The following is a 20,929-nucleotide window of genomic DNA, read 5'->3' as shown; positions in this document are numbered from 1 at the left end:
GATTCATTTTTAACTTCCCGCTAAGAAAATTGTAAATTTTCGACTGGGCTCTAAAGCTTTATAAGCAGCGTCGAATGCCACCTCAGCCATCAAAATCGGTTCATTCGTTCAAGAGAAACCGTTGACGAAAGAATTCAAAAAAAAATTTTTTTTTGGTTTTTTCGAAATTTCTCAAAAACGACTCGATAAATCGATTTCAAAATTCGATCAGCTTTAGAACTTGATAAAACACGTCGATTGCCGCCTCAAACATCAAAATCGGTTAATTCGTTCGCGAGATATCGTGGGAGAAAGAAATGCTAAAAAATGGTTTTTTACAAAACAATGGCATACAAAAGTATTTGCGAGCTCGAAGAGCTCGAAAATGTATTCACAATAATGTTTTCGAGCTCAACAAGCTCGAAAACAGCGGGAAGTTTTGGGGCTGGCCCGCAGGGTCAACCGATAGACAGATTTTTTTTGTTATTTTACGATTGAAATTTTTCAATTGGATTCAATCGGAGTTTTCAATCAGAGGTCTAGTTTACATCCCAAGTCACTATTGGTCAATCCACTGGCTTTTAAGAATTAAAGAAATTTTTATTATTGTATAATTAATAATTTTATATACTTACATCAAAGTTCTGGAAACTTAATTAAAAATAAATGGTTTAAAAATTTGGATCAATAATTTATGATTCATTATTTCAATATGATATTAATATTTTATTTGTAATGTGAAGATAATTTTATATTAGATCCAATAGTAATTTTAATTTCAGTATCAAAATAAAAATACAAGAGATAAATAAGAATTTTTTACAAGAGATTACATAGGAATATCAATTTCCTATTTGTTAAATTTTGGAACATTTCTCTTACGACGAAGTCCTTAACTTTAATTATTAGCCTAGATTTTTCTAATGCTCTCGCAATACGGTGCTGAATAATTATTTTATAAGAAGAATCCTGAATTAAAATCCTTAAGAAGAAAGATAGGAATCGTACATCAAGATAATTTTCATAAAAAAATTTTAGTTTTGGAGCTAATTTATAAAGCGGCATACGCAATAGCTCATAACAGTAACCGCTATCTTATTTTACTGTAGCAGCTACATTATCACTTTCATCTTTCGTATTAACATCACAACCAGATTTTAATAAAAGTTCAACAATATCTCTGTGCCTATAATGAAGCGCTACTTCTAAAAGCCGTTTTTTGTTGATAATTTTATTGATATCAGCTCCATTATCAATTAAATATTTTGCGATATGAAGCCTATCAGTGACTATAGCTACATGTAATGGCGAGGTATCATTACTATTATCATTTACAGCAGCACCATTATCTATCAAATATTTCGCTATTTCAGTTTGATCCTGAAGAATAGCAAAATATAATAGCGAATTATCATTACAAATACCATTTACATCAGCACCATTATCTATTAAATATTTTGCTAATTCTATTGCATGGCAATGAATAGCTATATATAATGGCGAGGTATCATCGGTAATACCATTTACATTAGCACCATTATCTATTAAATATTTGGCTATTTCAATGTGATTGTAACCAATAGCAAAATATAATGGCAAATTATCTTCATAAACACCATTTACAGAAGCACCCTTTTCTATTAAATATTTGACTATGTAAGTTTGTTTCTGAACAATAGCAAAATTTATTAGCGATTCATTATAACAAATACCTTTCATATAAGCACCGTTATATTGTAAACAGTTAGCCCACTCATCTACATGGCATTTAATAAACTTAAATAAGGGCCAGTATTCATTATCAATGACATTTACAACAATACCTTTGCTTATTAAATATTTGGCTAGGCCAGTTCGTTTTGCATTAAAAAAAACAAATTTTGTTGGCGAGTTATGACAGCAAACACCATTTACATCAGCACCTATATCGATAAGTAATTTAGCTGCCGTCGTATTATGGCTATAAATAGCATAATGTAATGGCCCATGATCATTAAAACCACCACTTAAAGCAGCACCATTATCTAGTAAATATACAACAGATTCGAAGTCATGGCGATGAATAGCCTCATATAATGGCCCGTTATCGTGATCAATACCACTTATATTAGCACCATGATCGATTAAATATTTAACTACTTCAGGTGCGCGGCATTGGATAGCTAAATCTAATGGCGAGAGATCATGATTACCATTAGCACCATTAACATAAACACCATTTACATTGGCACCAGCATATATTAAATATTTGGCTAATGCCGATGCCCGGTCTTGAATAGATAAGTATAATGGCGACTGATAATTATGAAAACCTTTTTCAGAAGTACCATTATATTTTATATATTCACTTATTTTCGAACATTCAATGTTTCTAATGGCACAATCTAATGGCGAGTTATCATTACAAATGCCATTTACTTTAGCACCTTTAGCTATTAAATACTTAACAATTCCATTTCTTCTTTGCTCAATCGCCAGAAGTAAAGGAGTTTTATTTTGAAGAACAGCATTTACATCGGCACCTTTATCTATCAGATATCGAACTATTTCATCCTCACTCAGATCAATAATCAGATATAATCGCGATTTATTGTCACGTAAAATTATTCCATTAGCACCTTTATCTATCAGATATTTAACAATTTCATCCTCATTCTTATCAACAGTCAGATATAATTCCGATTCATCTCCACAAGAAAAATCTACATCAACACCTTTATCTATCAGATATCGAATTATTTCATTATCACTCTCATTAATATCCAGACATAATTTCGGTTTATTTTCACAAGAAATATTTACAACTCTTTTCATAAAAATTATCAAAGGTCTTACTGAATCTTTTTTTTTTTTATTTTTTTCATTTATTTTATTTTTTTTATATTCAATAGCTAACATCAGAGGCGTTTTATGGTTACAAGCAACATTTACATCAGCACCTTCATTCATCAAATATTTAGCAATCTCAATTCTATTGTTTATTATCGCTAGCGCTAATGGTGTAGTTCCATTTTTAAAAGTCGTGTTTACACAGATTCCATTACTTACTAGATTTTTAACTCGTTCAATGTCGCCTTTATTTATTGCGACTTGCAATGATGCTTTACTAGTACCATCAACGGATGTTTTATTATCCATTTTATTATCGCTCTCTTTCGTAGTGATTACGATTGCGACAGCCTGGACAGTCAGTGTTAAAAATTATCCTTTCTTTTAAATAATTTACCAAGCTAAAATTAAAAAAAAAACAAAATAAATGACAATTTAGCATTACACCGCATCTGTTTATTCCCAGGTCAAAAAAAAATCTTAAATATGACTTGATTTAACTTAATTTCCTTTGAAGTCGTCGATATGCCGACAACTGTATTCCACATTTTAACTTTTTAAACTTTTTTTGACTTAATATTGACTTTTTTTAACTTTTTTGCCTTAGATTAGACTTTTTTTGACTTAAATTGTTTAGTTTCCTTTTATTTAATTTTTTTTGGCTTAAATTATTTCATTGACTTAAATTTGACTTATTTTGTCTTAAAAAAACAACTGGTTATCGATTCGAAATCTAGTTCTATATTTGACTTAATTTTAACTTAAAAATTAAGTCAAATCGAATGTGGCTTTTATACTTATTTATTAATTGAACTAATCTAAAATTAAAACTCAATTTTAATTATAGTAAATTTTTTTAAAATTATTTCTGATTAAATTAAAATTACTATTAAAAAAATTTTTATTGCAATGATTTTTTTTTATTTTGTACCTGAAGAATTTGTATAAGCTCTTGTTTACAATATCATTCATTTTCATATTGATTAACCAATTCTGCAATAAACGTTTTATTACCTGTATTAATATAAAAACATACCGATAGTAAATTTTCGACAGGAATCGCAAATACATTTTCAGTTACAATGAATTCATATAAGTGTGATAGTTGGAGAAGTCTGACAGGCTCTTTGAAAGGTTTTGTTTGCAGAAGAGTTATTATTGCAAAATGATGGCCAAGGCACTTACAATTACTAATTTTTTGACAATCGCATATTTTATCAATAATTTTCATAAAAGAATGAAGAAGACGAAAACATTTTTCATTCTAGTATTTAAATGCTACATAAGAAGAATTATTTTTTAATGTTTATTATTATTGTTATAATTGTCGCTAATAATTATTACTATCATTAATTATATGTTACTAATTATAAGTATTTTTTAAATTAGCGTTGTAACTGTCTAATTTTGTTTTATTCTGACTTTAATGTAACTTTTTTCGTCTTAAATCTGAATAAAATATATTTCAATTGAATCAATTTTGACTTAAATGAAACTTTTTTTAACTTAAATCTAAGTAAAATATATTTAAATCGACGCAATTCTGACTTGAATGTGACTTTTTTTGTCTTAAATCGATCCTAACTAAGCCACAAAAAGTCAAATTTAAGTCAAATGTTATGGAAATTTTACACTGACTAAAAAAATTAACTTAGTTGACATTTGAAGGATTTTGACTTAAATTTTAAGTCATAATTAAGATTTTTTTTCGACCCGGGTTATCATCTTACTTCAAAGACCTTATTTTTTTTTTTTAAGTAATCGTATGAATAAGTCAAATAATAAAAATGTCATCTATAGTTTTAAAATCTTTTAATAAAAACCGTAATAGATGAAAAATTAATTTACTTATTTTTTTTTAATAGTAAATATGTGCTGAGTGTAACAGAATCGCTTTAGAAAATATAACAATAGAACGAAAGATGAACAACTATAGTCACGATTTATATGGTATTATTTTTGAGGGCATTTTCAGACAGTGTCCTCTACTTTGTTAAAATATTTAATGACTTTCAACTGTCATTACAATATTTGAATTTTATTAATTAATAAAAAAGAAATTAAAGCATTAATTAAAAAAAGGATAGCGTAGTTACAATTTCGTCGGGGTATAGATTTTTAAAAAAATTACCTATACATAGTTGTTATCAATTAGGAGTCAATCGAAATTTAATAAATAAATTTTAACCTACAAAATTGGACAATTTTAATTATAATATAGACCCTGCTAAATAAATCTAATAGATTCTTATAGGTGTGTGTATAAGGTCCTATGCTTAACTATCTTAGAACTCATTCATTTTTATAAAATCTCTTTGGAAATTTGAGGTAAGGGGCCCAGTTTCTGGACTTATTAAAGTGCCGGTTGGGGTTATACGATAATAATTAATGCAAAATTTAATTTAACGAGAAAAATAATAATTCTATCGACTAGTTTATGATTTGTCAAATAAAGTCATGCGCGTAAAATAATTATTTGAATTTCATTAATAATTTAAATTGACGTTTTAAAAATTTACATTCAGAGACTTAGTTTCTGACCCTCACAGTGGCCTATTTCCGACTCTCAAATTACACAAACCATGATTCGGTTATGAAGTACTTACCAAGTTTCAATAAACTAAAACTATTATTTAGATAAATAAATTAAATGTTTATTATAACAAAAACATAATTTTTCAATATTTAAAATATAAATAATTAAAGTCACTTTAGCTAGCGCCTGTTCTCATTATTTTTCATCGTAGCTCGTTGTCTTTCTTTTTAAACTCTTAAATAAAAAAACAATAAAAAAATTAATTTTGTTATAAAAAAAATATTATTCAACTAAAAGAGTCATAACAATTTAAATACTATCGAAATTGACATCATTTTTACAATAATTTTATCACTCCAAGAATATGTACTTTCAAGATCTAATTATGGTCTTTTATTTTTAAAAATGAATAGTAAATGTTAATTTACCACTGTATTATAAATTATAGTAAAAAATAATTTAAGAAAATTATAAATATTGCTATTTTTACATTTTATCGACATGTAAGTAAATAGATAATCTCGCTCGTAGTAAGTTATAATTTTAGGGTCAACAACTCCATCATACCTTTAAAATTAAGCCTAGTTATTGACCCTCAAATTTAAACAACAAAACTCATCTTAGTGTGTATTATAAATGTATTAAAATAAATTTTAATTAAATATTGATCCATCAATCTATTTTTCGTTAATTTTTTTACTTACATGATAATTAGTGCACAGAAAAATCGTCGAACCTTCTAACGTAAACTGTTCAGACTTTACTTCAAAAATGGCTTCCTCAGCCGCTTATGGCTAAAATATTTGTTTTTATTCAGTTAATACTTTGTATGTTTTTTAAATAGCCTTTAATTAGGCTCAAAATAAATTACAATAAATTAAGAAAAAATTGATTTTCTTTTTAAAGTTGTAATTTTTTAAGTAAGTAAGAAAAAAGTTGAAAAAGTCAGAAACTGGACCAGGGTAAATAACTGGGTCTTTTACCTTATGAGAATCTATTGGATTCTATGAGATTTTCTAAACAGGGGACAGGAAGATTTTATGATCCTTAAATTAACAGGCAATTAGAAATTTCCCGATTTTTTTTTTTCACCAGTCAATTACGAAAAAAAAAACTAAAAGTATGCACATGTAGAAAATTTTTAATACACTTATCCAAAAATTTAAAGGAACAAAAAAATTTTATAAATTTTTTGGTGATTTTTGGAAGGCTGTATTTTCATGAAAAATAATCGTATCGAAAAAATAAAAAGAGCAAATTGAAGCTTGAAATCTCTAGTTCAAAGATCTTCCAGCAAAATATTTTTTGAGCCACGGTTTTTGTGGAATCATAAGAAAAAGGTCGAGACAAAATTTTTCTAAATTTTTTGGTTTCGTTTTCTAGGTCTACGGAATCGGGAAAAATTTTTCCAAAAAAACGAATTCATGGCTCGTTTAGGAAATTTATTCAACTACAATTTGATTTTTTTTGTTTCTCTGTACGACAATTTGCTGCTGAGATATCAGCCTTCAAATGGAAAAGGATCCTTTTGTCTTTGATTATTGATATCTTAGCAAATAATGGTCGCACAGTAATTGAAAGGGCAGTTTAAGAAACTTGAATAAATTCCTTACAAGCCCAATTTTCGATTTTTTAACAAAATAATTTTTTTTTATCCTTGATACCCATTTTAAAACCCTTAAAAAATGGCCATTTTCTGGTGTTTTAGTCAACTCATCGCTACTCTGGAAATATCGATTAAAAAAATAATGTTGCCAGGTGATTTTACAGCTTAATGTACCCCCAAAAACCCTGGAAATTTTAAGATTGATCCATTGAACCATTTGTCCGGGCCGATTGCTCAAAGTTTTACAAAACAATTAAAGGAACAAGTTTTGTTCCTTAATTTGTGTAATTATTGGCAAAATGAAAAAATCAATTTTTTTCGCCCCCATGGAAAAAATTTATATGTTGAATATATTAAAAATATATTACTACATATAAATCATATATAAACGTAATATAACAAATATATACGTCCAATATACTGAAAATATAAACGAATATATGCTACATATAAAAAAAATATAAATAGAATATATATGGAATATATAACTTTTGGCCGATTTTCGTATATATAAAATATATGTTCAATATAATGAAGTTATATGTATAATATATTTTGTATGGATAATCATCAAGGCAGTAAAAGTTCAAAGAAATATATACAAAATATATTGGCTTTATATTTAAAATATAATTGATAGAATATATTCTGAATATATGTTAAATATATGTATTTAGTTTATAAGGAAAATATGATAATTAAATATAACCAAAATATATGTGACGTATATTTAACTTATATTAAAAATATAAGTAGGTATTTCTAAAAAAATATATGCAGATTATAGTAGGTCTATACACTGTAAAAAGAGCAGTGTTAAAAATGGACTCATTTTAACTCCGCCCGGTGTTAAAATAAAATTACACCGGTGTAAGAGGATTAACTTTAATATAATTCAAATATACGTCACATATATTTTGGTTATATTTAATTATCTTATTTTCCTTATAAACTAAATATATTTAACATATTTTCACAATATATTCTATCTAATTATATTTTAAATATAAAGCCAATATATTTTGTATATATTTCTTTGAACTTTTACTACCTTGATGATTATCCATACAAAATATATTATACATATAACTTCATTATATTGAACATATATTTTACATATACGAAAATCGGCCAAAAGTTATATATTCCATATATATTCTATTTATATTTTTTTTATATGTAGCATATATTCGTTTATATTTTTAGTATATTGGACGTATATATTTGTTATATTACGTTTATATATGATTTATATGTAGAAATATATTTTTAATATATTCAACATATAAATTTTTTCCATGGGGGCGGATTTTCTTTCATTTTTGCGTTAGTTATTCAGTAATTGTAAGGTGTAAAGAGAAAAAAAAAAAGTAAAAAAATTCGTGTTTTATCTCGTTTTTCGGAAAATTTTTTTTTTTTTTTATAATTTGTTGTTTTTAAAAAAATTAAAAAATTATTAGACGTCGGCTAACTTCAGTATCATGAAGATTTCACGAAAATTTATTATACAACAAATTTCGTTTAACTTCTAATTAATAACAAATAAGTAATTTTTTTTTTAAATCTACATCTTGACTAAATTGTGACTGCCCTGTCCTTTTTTTAATTAATGCTTTAATTATTTTTTGAATTAATTAATTAAATCTAAATGAGGTTATTACAGTTCAAGGTCATTAAAAATTTAAAAAAGTAAGGGGTATTTTCTGAGAATGCCCTTATTTGCAAGAAAAAGAAAATAGACAACAAAAAAAAATGCTACTTGAAATTATTTTATAACAATCGTAATAAAATTAAATTTAATTGTAAAACATTATAGAATCCACATCGCATTATAGTGTAGTAATTAAAAAAAATATGCTTACCAGTAATATGTAATTATGTCCGGCAAAATCATCTAGTTTACATACGTGGTCAACAACTTTTCTGAAGAATATAAAATTTTCATAGATTATCCGAAAAATTGAACGGAAATATTTATAAACAATAGTTAGTAAAAAAATATATTTACGGTTATTTTTCAGACGATATTTTTCAGGTCTTGTTCTCCTAAGCGTTGATGGTTTTTTTTTTTGGTTATTTTTTGGTATGGAGGGTAGAGGTAAGGAGCACTCTCTCTGTGTATTAAAAGTGTCCATAAAATCAGAGAAACTTATGGTGGCGCTGTTGGAGAGAATGACTTAATTTAAAAGAAAGCGCCTAAAACTGTTAGAGTAGGACAGAATTAAACGAAGAAAGAAGTAAATCCGGTTCGTAAGCGCGCGACTTTCAAAAAATTATAATATCAAATTTTAGAATATCAAGAAAATAATGTTATTTCTGTCGTTGATTCAATATATAACAATGATATTTAAAAATTTAATACTCTTTTCAGTAATAAGAACTCAAATACAATTTATAAAAACTAATAAATCAGAAAAAAAATTTTTTTTTGCGGAGAGTTTGATTGTTAGGAATAATTAAAATTACAATCGAGTACATAAATTTATTTCGAAACATTGTTATAAATTTTGAACAATTATATAACGTATAAGAAGCATATGAAACGAAACAAATAATATAGCTTAAATAAACTTAAAGAAAAAATAATAATTAAAAGAAAAATGACAAGCTTTTAACCTATTAACTTAAAAGTTATTTGTTAATCTAAGTATCTATAAAAAAATAACACTCTATTAAATAATGACTATCTTATAATGCACAGAAATGTTGCGTAACTGAATATTTGTACATTTCTAAAATATAGGAGTAACAGAATCGTAACGACAGCTTACTTTTGATTAAATGATTCTGTTCTTTGAAGTGCATAGAAAATCAGTATAAATATTAAGGTATGTCGAAAAACATTTATTTCTTTTTTTTTTTTTGGCACCACCAAAAATCGATGGTCTTTAACAAAATAAAAATTTTACCAGAAGATCAGTTCTTAAATTAAAATTTTGGAGGTAGCTTATCGCGATTTTTGATTTCCCACTTACATAACATGGGAAAAAAAAGTTTTTTAGTTTGGAATTTTTCACCTCGGCAATGGCTTATAGTGCAGATAAGCCTGGAATACATATTCGTAGGGAATTAAACGTTCTACAAAAAATGTCTCTTATCATTTTTTGATAAATCCATCTGTTCATAAGTTATTGGAGCTCAAAGTCGAATTATAGTGAACTTCGAGATCTTTTTGCTTTTTCGTCGAAACTATAAGACTTATCATAAAATGTCATAAAGTCTTTTTTGTAGACAAATTTTATTTCCTACAAATTATCTCTGATAACGTTTTTTCGGATTCCGTATGATTTTCTAGTTATTTCTATTTTAATATCAAGATCTTAAAATCGATCCGAACACTATTTTTTAAGATTAAAAAATTAAGATTAAATTAAGATTAAAAATTTTTTAAGTTCCGAATTGTATACCTCGATAATGGCTTATTGCACAAATAAGCCCAGGATATATTTTACTAGAAAATTTAATGTTCTATAAAAAAGGACTCTTATGATTTTTTGATAAATCCATCTGTTTAAAAGTTATTTAAGTTTCAAGTTAAATTTATAGTAAATTTTGTGATCATTTCAGTTTCTGGCGAAACTATCAGACTTATTACAAAATGTCATAGAAACTTTTTTGTAGATAATTTTATTCATTACAAATTATTAGGAATAAAGTTTTTCGAAATTCTGCGTTGTTTTCAAGTTATTTCCATTTCAATGTCAAGCTCTTAAAAAAAATAGATTTCTGATTAAAATGCACTACCTCAAACGCAAAAAAATAATTTAAATTGTTCTTAAAAATATTTAAAATTTTCACTTGACTATGTTATCAATTGAATATTCATTTACATTACTGTTATCAACTACTCTATTCAGTACAACTACTTCTGTACTCTACTATTTCCCTTTGGCATACTTCACTTCATCAATAATCGCCACGTTCACATCTAACCATTCTTCGCATCAGCGCCTTTGTAGTTGGTTTCAGAACTATACGTTTCCAGCTTTTCGTGGACACTTTTGAGAGTGAAGCCCCATATGAGAGAGTGCTCCTTACCTCTACCCTCCAAGGTTACTAGAATAGGGAGGTTGGGTCAACCATTATCCCAATGTTAAATTTTGTCGCTGGTCCCTTTCTAGGGATAAATGCTGGTCTACCAATCAGCTTTCCCGAAGCATTTGGATGAATTTTCAATACTCTACAGAGATTTGATCTGTGCTCTATAGGTAATTAAAAGTAAAAACCAAGCGCGATAGATAAGAAGCAGCAAATGGTAATATTTTTATATATTAAATTCGAAAACTAAACGCCGCTGATTTATATAAAAAGTGTAGGGAAAATGTTTCAATAGAAAATAATTATTTTCAAATTTAATTTTGCAAAACTTTGCAATCAACTAAACTAAATTTGTAAAGAAACATGGAGCTAGAATATGATCGTTCGAAAATTTTCAGCAAAAGAACTTTTTTTTTTAATGTGGTTTTTTTAACTCAAAATAAGTTACTAACTAGAAATTTTCATGAAAACAAAATTTTATAAAACTTCTTGGACAACGATTATTTCATAGTAAACCGAAATTAAAATTAAAAATTTCAATCAAAATTAAGTCTTTTATACAAGCGAAAATTCTACGTTGATTAATTTTATGTGAATTTACAAAATTGAAAAACGTCAAATCTGATTAAAAAAAAAATTTATTTGCAGCATAAGCCAGTGAGTCCTGATTTTCTATAGATTTTTTTAGACGTTAATCCTCTAGCTAAAACTACTGTCTCGATCGAATTTTCGAGTCTGGAGACATCAGAGATGTCGTTTGGAAGAACGCTAGCATATGAACGTAGGGGAAAAATAAATTTTTAACTTCCCGCTCAGAAAATTATATATATTAAAAAAAAAGGGAAGTGTTACGTTCTGGCTTTAATTATATTTAAATAAAAATTTTAAAATTTCTTTTGATAATATATAATAAAACTTCGGTGAAGAAAAATTCCCCATCAAAGTAACTACAGTAGATAAGCGATTTCGGCGAACACCGTCGTGGCCCGTAGTCTAAACTCATGACGAGGCATGAGACCCAGACCTCGGCGACGTTCGCTAGGGTAACCTGAGATGCGACGTTGGACAATTTATAATTTTATAATTTTCTGTACTGGATCTGCGGAGACAGAACAGGCAGTCAGCCGACGAACATCTAAGTCACCGGATCTCGGTCCGGTGACTGACTGACTCAACCTAATATTTTATTAATTAAAAGATACCTCATTTTAATAAATGTGGTGTACCATTTATTATGTAACCCTAATCAAATATTTATAAAAAATTCTTAATCACTAATAATCGACGACGGACACGCCTGGGGTCGATAGATACCCTAATGATGTCAAACCTGAACATTTAAATTATTAATATAAATTTATTTATATTGTTAATTATTCTGGGGTAATACCCCAGAATGTAACAGAAGTCTTTGGTTTCGGTCCGATTTTCAAAAACCGAGTTTTCAACAGATCTCGACGTTTTGAGGTCCTAGGAAACTATTCGAACTATTTTTAAGAGGATGTTCGAGTGTATGTATGTAAATATTCTATAACTTCTGAACGAATTAACCGATCGAGATCGTTGAGGTGGCTTCCGAAGCGAATTATTAATCTGTAATAGGGTGCTTTTTTTGCGACAATTTTTTTTTTTTGATCCCATCCCGAAATTTTGTTGGAAATACCCCCCAAAAAATTCCCTGAGAGTTTGAGCCTTTTATATTAATATTAAGTACTCGTCCACAGCGTGTAAAAATTTCCCATTTAAAATACACGGGAACTTTGATTTTTTAAATATTTTTATAGCTCAGCGGCATTTTATGGTATCATCTTGTCCAAATACGGGATTTTCTCAGAATTAAATGCTATACAAAAGTGCCGATTGTCGCGAAGTCGTAACTCATACTGGTGGGGTAGTATGGACCGCTAAACTGAATTTTTTCATAGGATTCTTATTTTTTCTCTCACTATCTCATAAACAACAAGACCTACAGAAAAAATGTTACTGACAATTTTATAGGAAATTCAATTTTCTACAATAAAAGTCTTTAGCACCGAATCACTAAGATTGATATTTGCTGAGATATTAGTCAAATAAAAAATTAATGTTCTCTAAGATTTGAAATTTTATGAAATTCAATGCTATACGTAAATTTCAATGACTAATATAAGCTTAATCAGTACATTATGTTCGGAATTATTTGAAAAATAAAATTTATGAAAAAAGTTTTTTTCGAATAACTTCGAACTTACTTCATAGATTGATTCCAAAATCTAATTAGCTCAAAAACTCTATAAGCCACATCAAATGCAACTACAACAATTAAAATTGAATCATTTGTTCAAGAGATATCGTTAACTAAAACATTTCAAGAAAGTGTTTTTTTTTTCGAATAAAATCAAAAACGTTCAATTGATTATTTCAAAAAAACTTTAAGCTTAAGAGACTAAAAAACTGCGTCGAATGTCACATTAGACGTCAAAATCGGTCTATTAGTTCAAAAGATATCGGCGATGAAATATTTAAATAATATTGTCGACAAAATATATGAAAAATCACTGTTTTTTACACCTCTTAGATATTTTGTCTATTAACGCTTTGATTTGATTCAACTCATCGAACTTTCTATTTTAATCGCATTTGGCTGTCTGAACCGGCCTGGAACCCGACTTCAACTAAAAAAAAATAAAAAACTACCTTTTTTTTTAAGTCTACAGAGCCATTAATATTCTGTTCATTCAATATTTATTACAATATTTTGAATGAACTTTATAAAGCATATGAACTAATTTTTTATAATTTTTATTCAGTCCGTCATCATTTATTGTAGGAATTTTCATACAGAAGTATCCTATTATTGATTTCATTTTTCCTACAAGCAAAATTACCCGGATAAAAATTATTGTGCATGAATGTATTATTAAACATGATACCGTATTTTCTGTACCATGCATGATCCCGTCGTTTTTTAATTTTTTTAAGGCTGGGCCGTACCAAACGAATTTTTGAATTTTACTTTTCTTTTAATTTATTAATCAATTGTTATCACATAATTTTTATAGCTTCCGAAAAAATGTGAAAGACAAACTTATTCGAAAGGTTTTCATCATTCGAGTGACGTAATTATTCAAAATGTAATTAGAAAAGTAAAATACTCCCGACCCTTAAGAATTATATGAAAGTTTTGAATACTAAAGTAACGGCATCTAACAGATGTAACAAAATTGGAGAACTGTTTACTACTATCGGTATTGAAAATCACGGAACGATCAACCATCGCTCTGAAATGTTACAGACACACACGATATTATGGTAGTGTTTTCATAGAAAAAAATGACATGCAATAAAAAAAGGGACCAGCGACACAAACTTGTCCCAACCTCCCTATTCTAGTAACCTTGCTACCCTCCATAAAGAATAGCATCGAGTTAGGGGTTCGATTTTTCGACGGTAGGGTGCGCTACTCATCAAGAAGTAGTCGTTTAAATACTTACGCGGGAATTCTTGTTGCTACTAACATCTCTAAAAAAATATATCTTGAGAAACGTAGAATTAAATAAAAGTTTGAGAGAATATGTAGAAACTTTTGAAGCGTTTTCAACCCAACAAAATCGAGAAGTTTAAAAGATAATCTGCAAAGTTAAAAGCAAATTGTGCTATTAGGAAAGTTTGTATGTAATTTTACGTTTGGGAGAGAGCAAAAAATTTGAATAAAATTTTTTATTTGTACTAGACGTCATCGAGGTGTCAAATATTCTATATCAAATATCGAATTAAAATGTTGATCATCTAAAGTTCTTATCGAAGTCAATTTTTGCTACCTTAATTTTTTATTTCGCGTATACATGAAATACCTACTTTAATTTGACAATTGGTTGAACTCAACTGGCTATTTTCCCGGATAGCCAGTTGAGCTCAGCCAACAGTCAAATTTAGCGTAAATTTGACGTCAAATGAAAGCCGCTATTTGACGTATACATAAAAAATTGAGTAGCAAAATTTGACTGCAGTAGTAGCTCAAGTTGACCTAAATTTTTTAGATTTGATTTTACCATTTCAGAAGGTAATTTTGACTTTCACTGGATGATGCGGTTTTATAAATTCCATCGCTAGATGGCGAAAGTAGAAGAATCTGTATATTTTAAACCGATGAATTTCATCTTCTATTATAAATACTATACTATAAAGATCATTAATTCTTTAAAAATTATATAATATTGCATTAAATTTTACAAAATTGTATAAAATTTTTATGAGTTAAAAATTTTATAGCTCAATGTTCGAGCCGAGCAACCGCCAGAATAAACTAATAGATCATATGGGACTGAATCAGAATTTCCCTGGTGAAAATTTTTTGGACTTCTGTCTGAAAAACTCAGTTCTAGAGTTCTAAAGACTTTTTCGGACAAAAGTCCGAAAAATTTTCACCAGGGTTTCAATTATTTTTTCCGCAACTTAATATTTTTGTTTAATAATTATTGTCTGTAAAATTAAAATAACTTTTATCAAGCAATTTTCGGTGTTGAATTTTATGAAATTAGATTTTTGTAGTTTCTCTAGCAAGTTGATTAGTCAGAATAAATCTTTATACAATTACAAAAGTGTATCTAGTTGTAATATTCATCTTAATAAAAGATTATAAATGATAATGAATAGCAAAAAAATTTAATTTTATTGTGTAACATTTGATTTGAAAAATTAACATTCTGCGTGATTTAGTAATCACAAAAGAGAAAGATTCATATTAAAGAGAAGTCAGCTCGAGATATCTAACAAGTATTCAACAAAGTAAATTCAAAAATCGAAAGGTAAAATATATCTCTACACTTGAGGTCTTATTGAAGTCATTTGTTGATGTCGTTGGTTGCGTCTCAAATTTTGATATCTCATAGACGTCTAATAGCAGCTTTAAGTTTACGTCAAATTTATGTGAAATTTAACGTCAAAGAGCGCTCAAAAGTTGAACTGAAATTTTTTATGTGTACTGTACGTTACTGAGATGACAAAAGTTTCAGCTCAAAAATTGTGCTGAAACTTTGGTTATCTCGGTAATTGGACAATAAAATCACTCCAAATTATCCAACATTAGATATATACTTAGCAATAGATTTACAATACTCCGGGAAAACTTGCACTCCCAGAGAGGAAAGTACCACGGGCCCAAGCTTGGCCCAGACTTGACCCAACTTTGTAGAACCTTGGGCCAGGCTTGTAAGCCAGTCTTGGCCCAGCTTTGGTAGAAGCCTGGAATGATAATCTCGGGCCAAGCCTGGTTGCCAGACCTGGCCCAGGCTTCCAGGAAACGAATAAATTTAATTAAAAAAAATTTATTATTATTAACCTCGTAGAATTCATGATCATTAACGTTTTAATTATTTGAGGGAGGTAAATGATGTGAAAAAAACTCGGTGGAAATTCTGCTGGACTCTAGGCGCGAACTGCCGTCCTTCTGATTACTGGGTCCGAACGGTAGCTACTGGACGAACCTACTAACGTTGAACTGGTACATTTATATGATCTACTTGTATAAACCATGGGTATATCCAAACTTGGGTAATCCTACCTTGGCCCAAGCCCGGGTAATCATTGTAACGGCCAAGGCTAGGTTACCCAGTCCTGGCCCAAGCCTGGCTTACCATTGGATGGCCAAGGCTAGGTTACCCAGTCTTGGCGTAAGTCTGGGTTGCCATTGGACGGCCAAGACTAGGTTACCCAGTCTTGGCCCAAGCCCGGGTAATCATTGTAACGGCCAAGGCTAGGTTACCCAGTCTTGGCCCAAGTCTGGGTTGCCATTGGACGGCCAAGGCTAGGTTACCCAGTCCTGGCCCAAGCCTGGGCCAATATAGGTGTGCCAAAGCTAGGTTCCCCAGTGCTGGGCCAAGTAGGGGCCCGTTGTTCAACTCTGGCAGCTCCTGTATGGGCTATTCAAATTACCCAATCAGGATACTACTGTATTCAAATTATCCCATAATAATGAAATTTAACGATTCAATCCAATATTAATAATATTTAATAATTTAATGCTTAATTTTGAAAAAAAATTTGACTCATTGACTTAACTATCCCTGATTAAACAAAATGATTAAAAATGATTTAAAATGATTTGTTTTTTAATCATTTTAAATACTTTTTAATCCTTCAAATTATTTCTAATCCTGTCTCTTATGGACATTTAACGTGTGAAATCATTTTTAATCATTTTGTTTAATCAGGGATGGTATCATCCCTTGTAGGAAAAAAAATATTGACAACGGGGCCAGTCTTGGCACAATACTGGGCTACCGAGGCTGGGCCTCCCAAGGTTGGTCCGAGATCCGACCAACGTTCAAGTGACGAGTCTTGGTTTGCCAGTCTTGGGCCAAGATTCAGCCAATACTCAAGTGACAAGCCTTGGTTTGCCAGTCTTGGGACAAGATTCAGCCAATACTCAAGTGACAAGCCTTGGTTTGCCAGTCTTGGGACAAGATTCAGCCAATGCTCAAGTGACAAGCCTTGGTTTGCCAGTCTTGGGACAAGGTTCAGCCAATGCTCAAGTGACAAGCCTTGGTTTGCCAGTCTAAATAACAAATGGTATCTAAAAACCCCTGGCTTCTGTGAATAGCGTAACAGCCTAGTGGATAAGACGCTTGCCTAGCAGTCATGAAGGACCAGGTTCGAGACCCAGCAAATGCAAAAAAAAAATTAGTTTCATCGATCCACCTGATTTCTCTGTGTACAAATTCATTTCCATATGTTACCATCCCGCACATTTCTACTAATATTTTTTTTTTTTTTAATTTATTTTTAATAAGCATAGGTGCTTATTTAGCAACAGTCTTGGCACAACACTGGCTCTCGATATTGAGCCAATACTTAGATGCAATCTTGGCACAATACTGGCATTAGTTATTGGGCCAATACTAAGATGCAGTCTTGGCACAACACTGTCACTCAAGCTTGGCTGGGTGTTATCATTTCGATGCTTAGACAGACTTGGGCCAAGCTTGGATTTCAAGCTTTCCCCAGAGTTAATAAGTCTTGCGCCAAGCCTCGGCCAAGCTTGGGCCTATTGTTTCTTCCTATATGGACATGAGTCTTGATCCCCCGACAAAATATCCCCAAGATTAAATATCCTCGGACGAAATATCCCTACAATAAAATATACTATTATTTTTGAATTCAAAATTAATTTGTTAATGGTCTAGAAGTTGGGCTCCACCTATTGTTGACAATAAAATGTCTTCTGTTTGACACTTTTTCTTCTTTTTTTTCCAATTGTTCTACTCCTCGGCGGATTGATGATGAAAAAAATCTGTCTATCGGTTGACCCTGCGGGCCAGCCCTAAAACTTCCCGCTGTTTTCGAGCTCCTTGAGCTCGAAAACTTTGTCGTGAATACATTTTCGAGCTCGAGAATACTTTTGTATGCCGTTCTTTTCGAAAAAAATAGTTTTTTACCATTTTTTCTCCAGCGATATCTCTCAAACGAATAAACCGATTGAGACGGATGAGGTGGCAATCGACGCGTTTTATCAAATTCTAAAGCTGATTAAATTTTGAATTCGATTTATCGAGTCGTTTTTGAGATATTTCAAAAAAAATAAAGAAAAATTATTTCGACAACGGTTTCTCTTGAACGAATGAATCGATTTTGATGGTTGAGGTGGCATTCGACGCGGCTTATACAGCTCTAAAGCCCAGTCCATTTTGGAATCAATCCATCGAGCACATTAAAAGTTATCCAAAAAAAACATTTTTGAAAAAATTTTATTTTTGGAATATCTCTGAACGAGCCCTACCGATCAAGCTCAATTTCTCACAGCTTCAAAATATTGACAAGCCGCGTCGAATGACACCTTATAATTCTAAATCGGTTCATCCGTTCAAAAGATACAGGTATTTACATACGTACGTACGTACGTACATACATACACTCGGACATCATCTTGAAATTAGTCAGGAAAGCTTCCTAGAACCTCAAAACGTCAATATCTGATGAAAATTCGATTTTCGTAAATCGGACCGAAACCAATAACTTCCCGAATTTTTGAAAATTTACAATTTTCTTAGCGGGAAGTTAAAAAAATTGTATAAAAAAAAAACAATATCTCTATTAGTTATGGCTGTTTGAAAATTTTATAAATCAAAAAAATGATTTTTTTACATTAGTTATGGTTTCTAAAATTTTTTTAACAAAGTATTTCTCGATTTTTTATCTCTTTCGACTTAATTTACTGTAAAAAAATTTTTAAAAAATCTGGCTATCGGTTGACCCTGCGGGCCAGCCCTAAAACTTCCCACTGTTTTCGCTCTAGCGCTCTAGCTCTAGAACTCACGAAAACACGTCAATTACCGCCTCAACCATCAAAATCGATTAATTCGTTCGCGAGATATCGTGGGAGAAAGAAATGGTAAAAAACGGTTTTTTTCGAAAACAATGGCATACAAAAGTATTTTCGAGCTCAAAAATATAATCACAACAATGTTTTCGAGCTCAAGGAGCTCGAAAACAGTGAGAAGTTTTGGTGATGGCCCGCAAGGTCAACCGATAGACGGATTTTTTTTGTATGGGATAGGTCTTTTATCTTATGTAAAATTTTTGAAAAACTACACAAATAAATGAGAACTTTTGTTACTGTTGTTTATAAACAGATTTATTGCACTGAGAAACAAATCATTCGAGCCAAATAAATAGATTTATTTGACTGGACAAAATCATTGAATTCATTCAAATATATATTTGTTTGTAGCTAACAAATGACGCTACAGTGCTAACATTCAAATACAGGTTTGTTAACTATAAACATATCATTATTTCATTCAAATGAAGCATATCTTTGTCTCAAATAAGTATTGATTGGGTACATTCAAATATGAGATTTATTTGCCTGAAACAAATTTTATTTGGCTCAAATAAATTGTTCTCTCAGTGTGACGACTAATTATTAATTTTAAATACCTGTTAAAAATAAAAAAATTACCTGATTAAGGAAAATGATTTAAGCAACCTACACGGAAAGAAAATTATGGGAAGTTTTGCTATGCATTATGGGAATGGTTCCCATAATGGTATGGGAATAGAACCTATACTACTATAGGGATGGTTCCCATATATTATGGGAACCATTCCCATAATAGTATGAAAATAGTTCCCATACCATTATGGGAATGGTTCCCATATTGGTATAGGAACTATTTCTATAATATTATGGGAACTATTCCCATAATGTTATGGGAACCATCCCTATAATATCATAAAATTTTTTTTTGCACAATAGTGTAGAAATTTCCCAAAATTTAAATTTTCTTGAATGTTTTGTGCTGACAAAAAATTCTTGTTAAAAATTTTAATGTTTTTTTGCCAAATACGATTTTTTTTTTCAATGTTTGAATTTTTGTTTTTATGTTTAATAATATTTCTGTGTATTGTAGAAGTGATTACCACACTTCTTTAAAATTATTTTTTCATGATAATATGGGAACCATTCCCATAATATTATAGGAATGGTTCCTATAATAGTATGGGAACTATTCCCATAATATTATGGGAATGATTCCCATAATGGTATAGGAACCATTCCAATTGCATTATGGGAATGGTTCCTATAATATTATAGAAAGTATTCCTATAAATTATAGGAACCATTCCTATAATTATAGGAATCATTCCTATAGTGTTATGGGTATCATTCCCATAATTATTAGGAACTATTCCTATAATTATGGGAAACATTCCTATAATTATAGGAACCGCTCCCATAATTTATGGTCGTAATTCCTATGATGGTATAGGAAAAAATTTCACAAAATTATGGGAACCGCTGCTATAATTTTCTTTCCGTGTACGTCATTTTTTCCGTTAACGACGACTTTGCATGGGATGTACGTACATCAATAAATGCATTACTTTCACTATTTATTACTAAATGTATATACAAAACTTACTTGCGCACTAGTTGAATAAAATAAGATTAAAAATATTAA

The 20,929-nt window shown here is 29.7% G+C and overlaps 1 protein-coding gene across 1 annotated transcript; it reads right to left on the bottom strand.

Moving 5' to 3' along the window:
• Positions 1-672: 672 nt before the first annotated feature.
• Positions 673-9,091, bottom strand: LOC130669923 (ankyrin repeat and KH domain-containing protein 1-like). The gene is made up of 3 exons (XM_057473077.1): positions 8,959-9,091; positions 8,813-8,873; positions 673-3,209 (listed from the first exon to the last, which is right to left on the bottom strand). The coding sequence occupies exon 3, from the start codon at positions 3,115-3,117 to the stop codon at positions 1,075-1,077; it is 2,043 nt and encodes a 680-aa protein (XP_057329060.1). The 5' UTR covers positions 3,118-3,209; positions 8,813-8,873; positions 8,959-9,091; the 3' UTR covers positions 673-1,074.
• Between the last annotated feature and the right edge of the window lie 11,838 nt (positions 9,092-20,929).

The sequence above is a fragment of the Microplitis mediator genome, chromosome 6 (genome assembly GCF_029852145.1).
Source record: "Microplitis mediator isolate UGA2020A chromosome 6, iyMicMedi2.1, whole genome shotgun sequence".
Taxonomy (NCBI): domain Eukaryota; kingdom Metazoa; phylum Arthropoda; class Insecta; order Hymenoptera; family Braconidae; genus Microplitis; species Microplitis mediator.
This window is presented reverse-complemented; position numbering and strand designations above follow the sequence as displayed.

Coding starts and splice junctions, on each gene's coding strand:
- LOC130669923 (XM_057473077.1), bottom strand. CDS start 3,117: ATGGATAATAAAACATCCGTTGATGGTACTAGTAAAGCATCATTGCAA.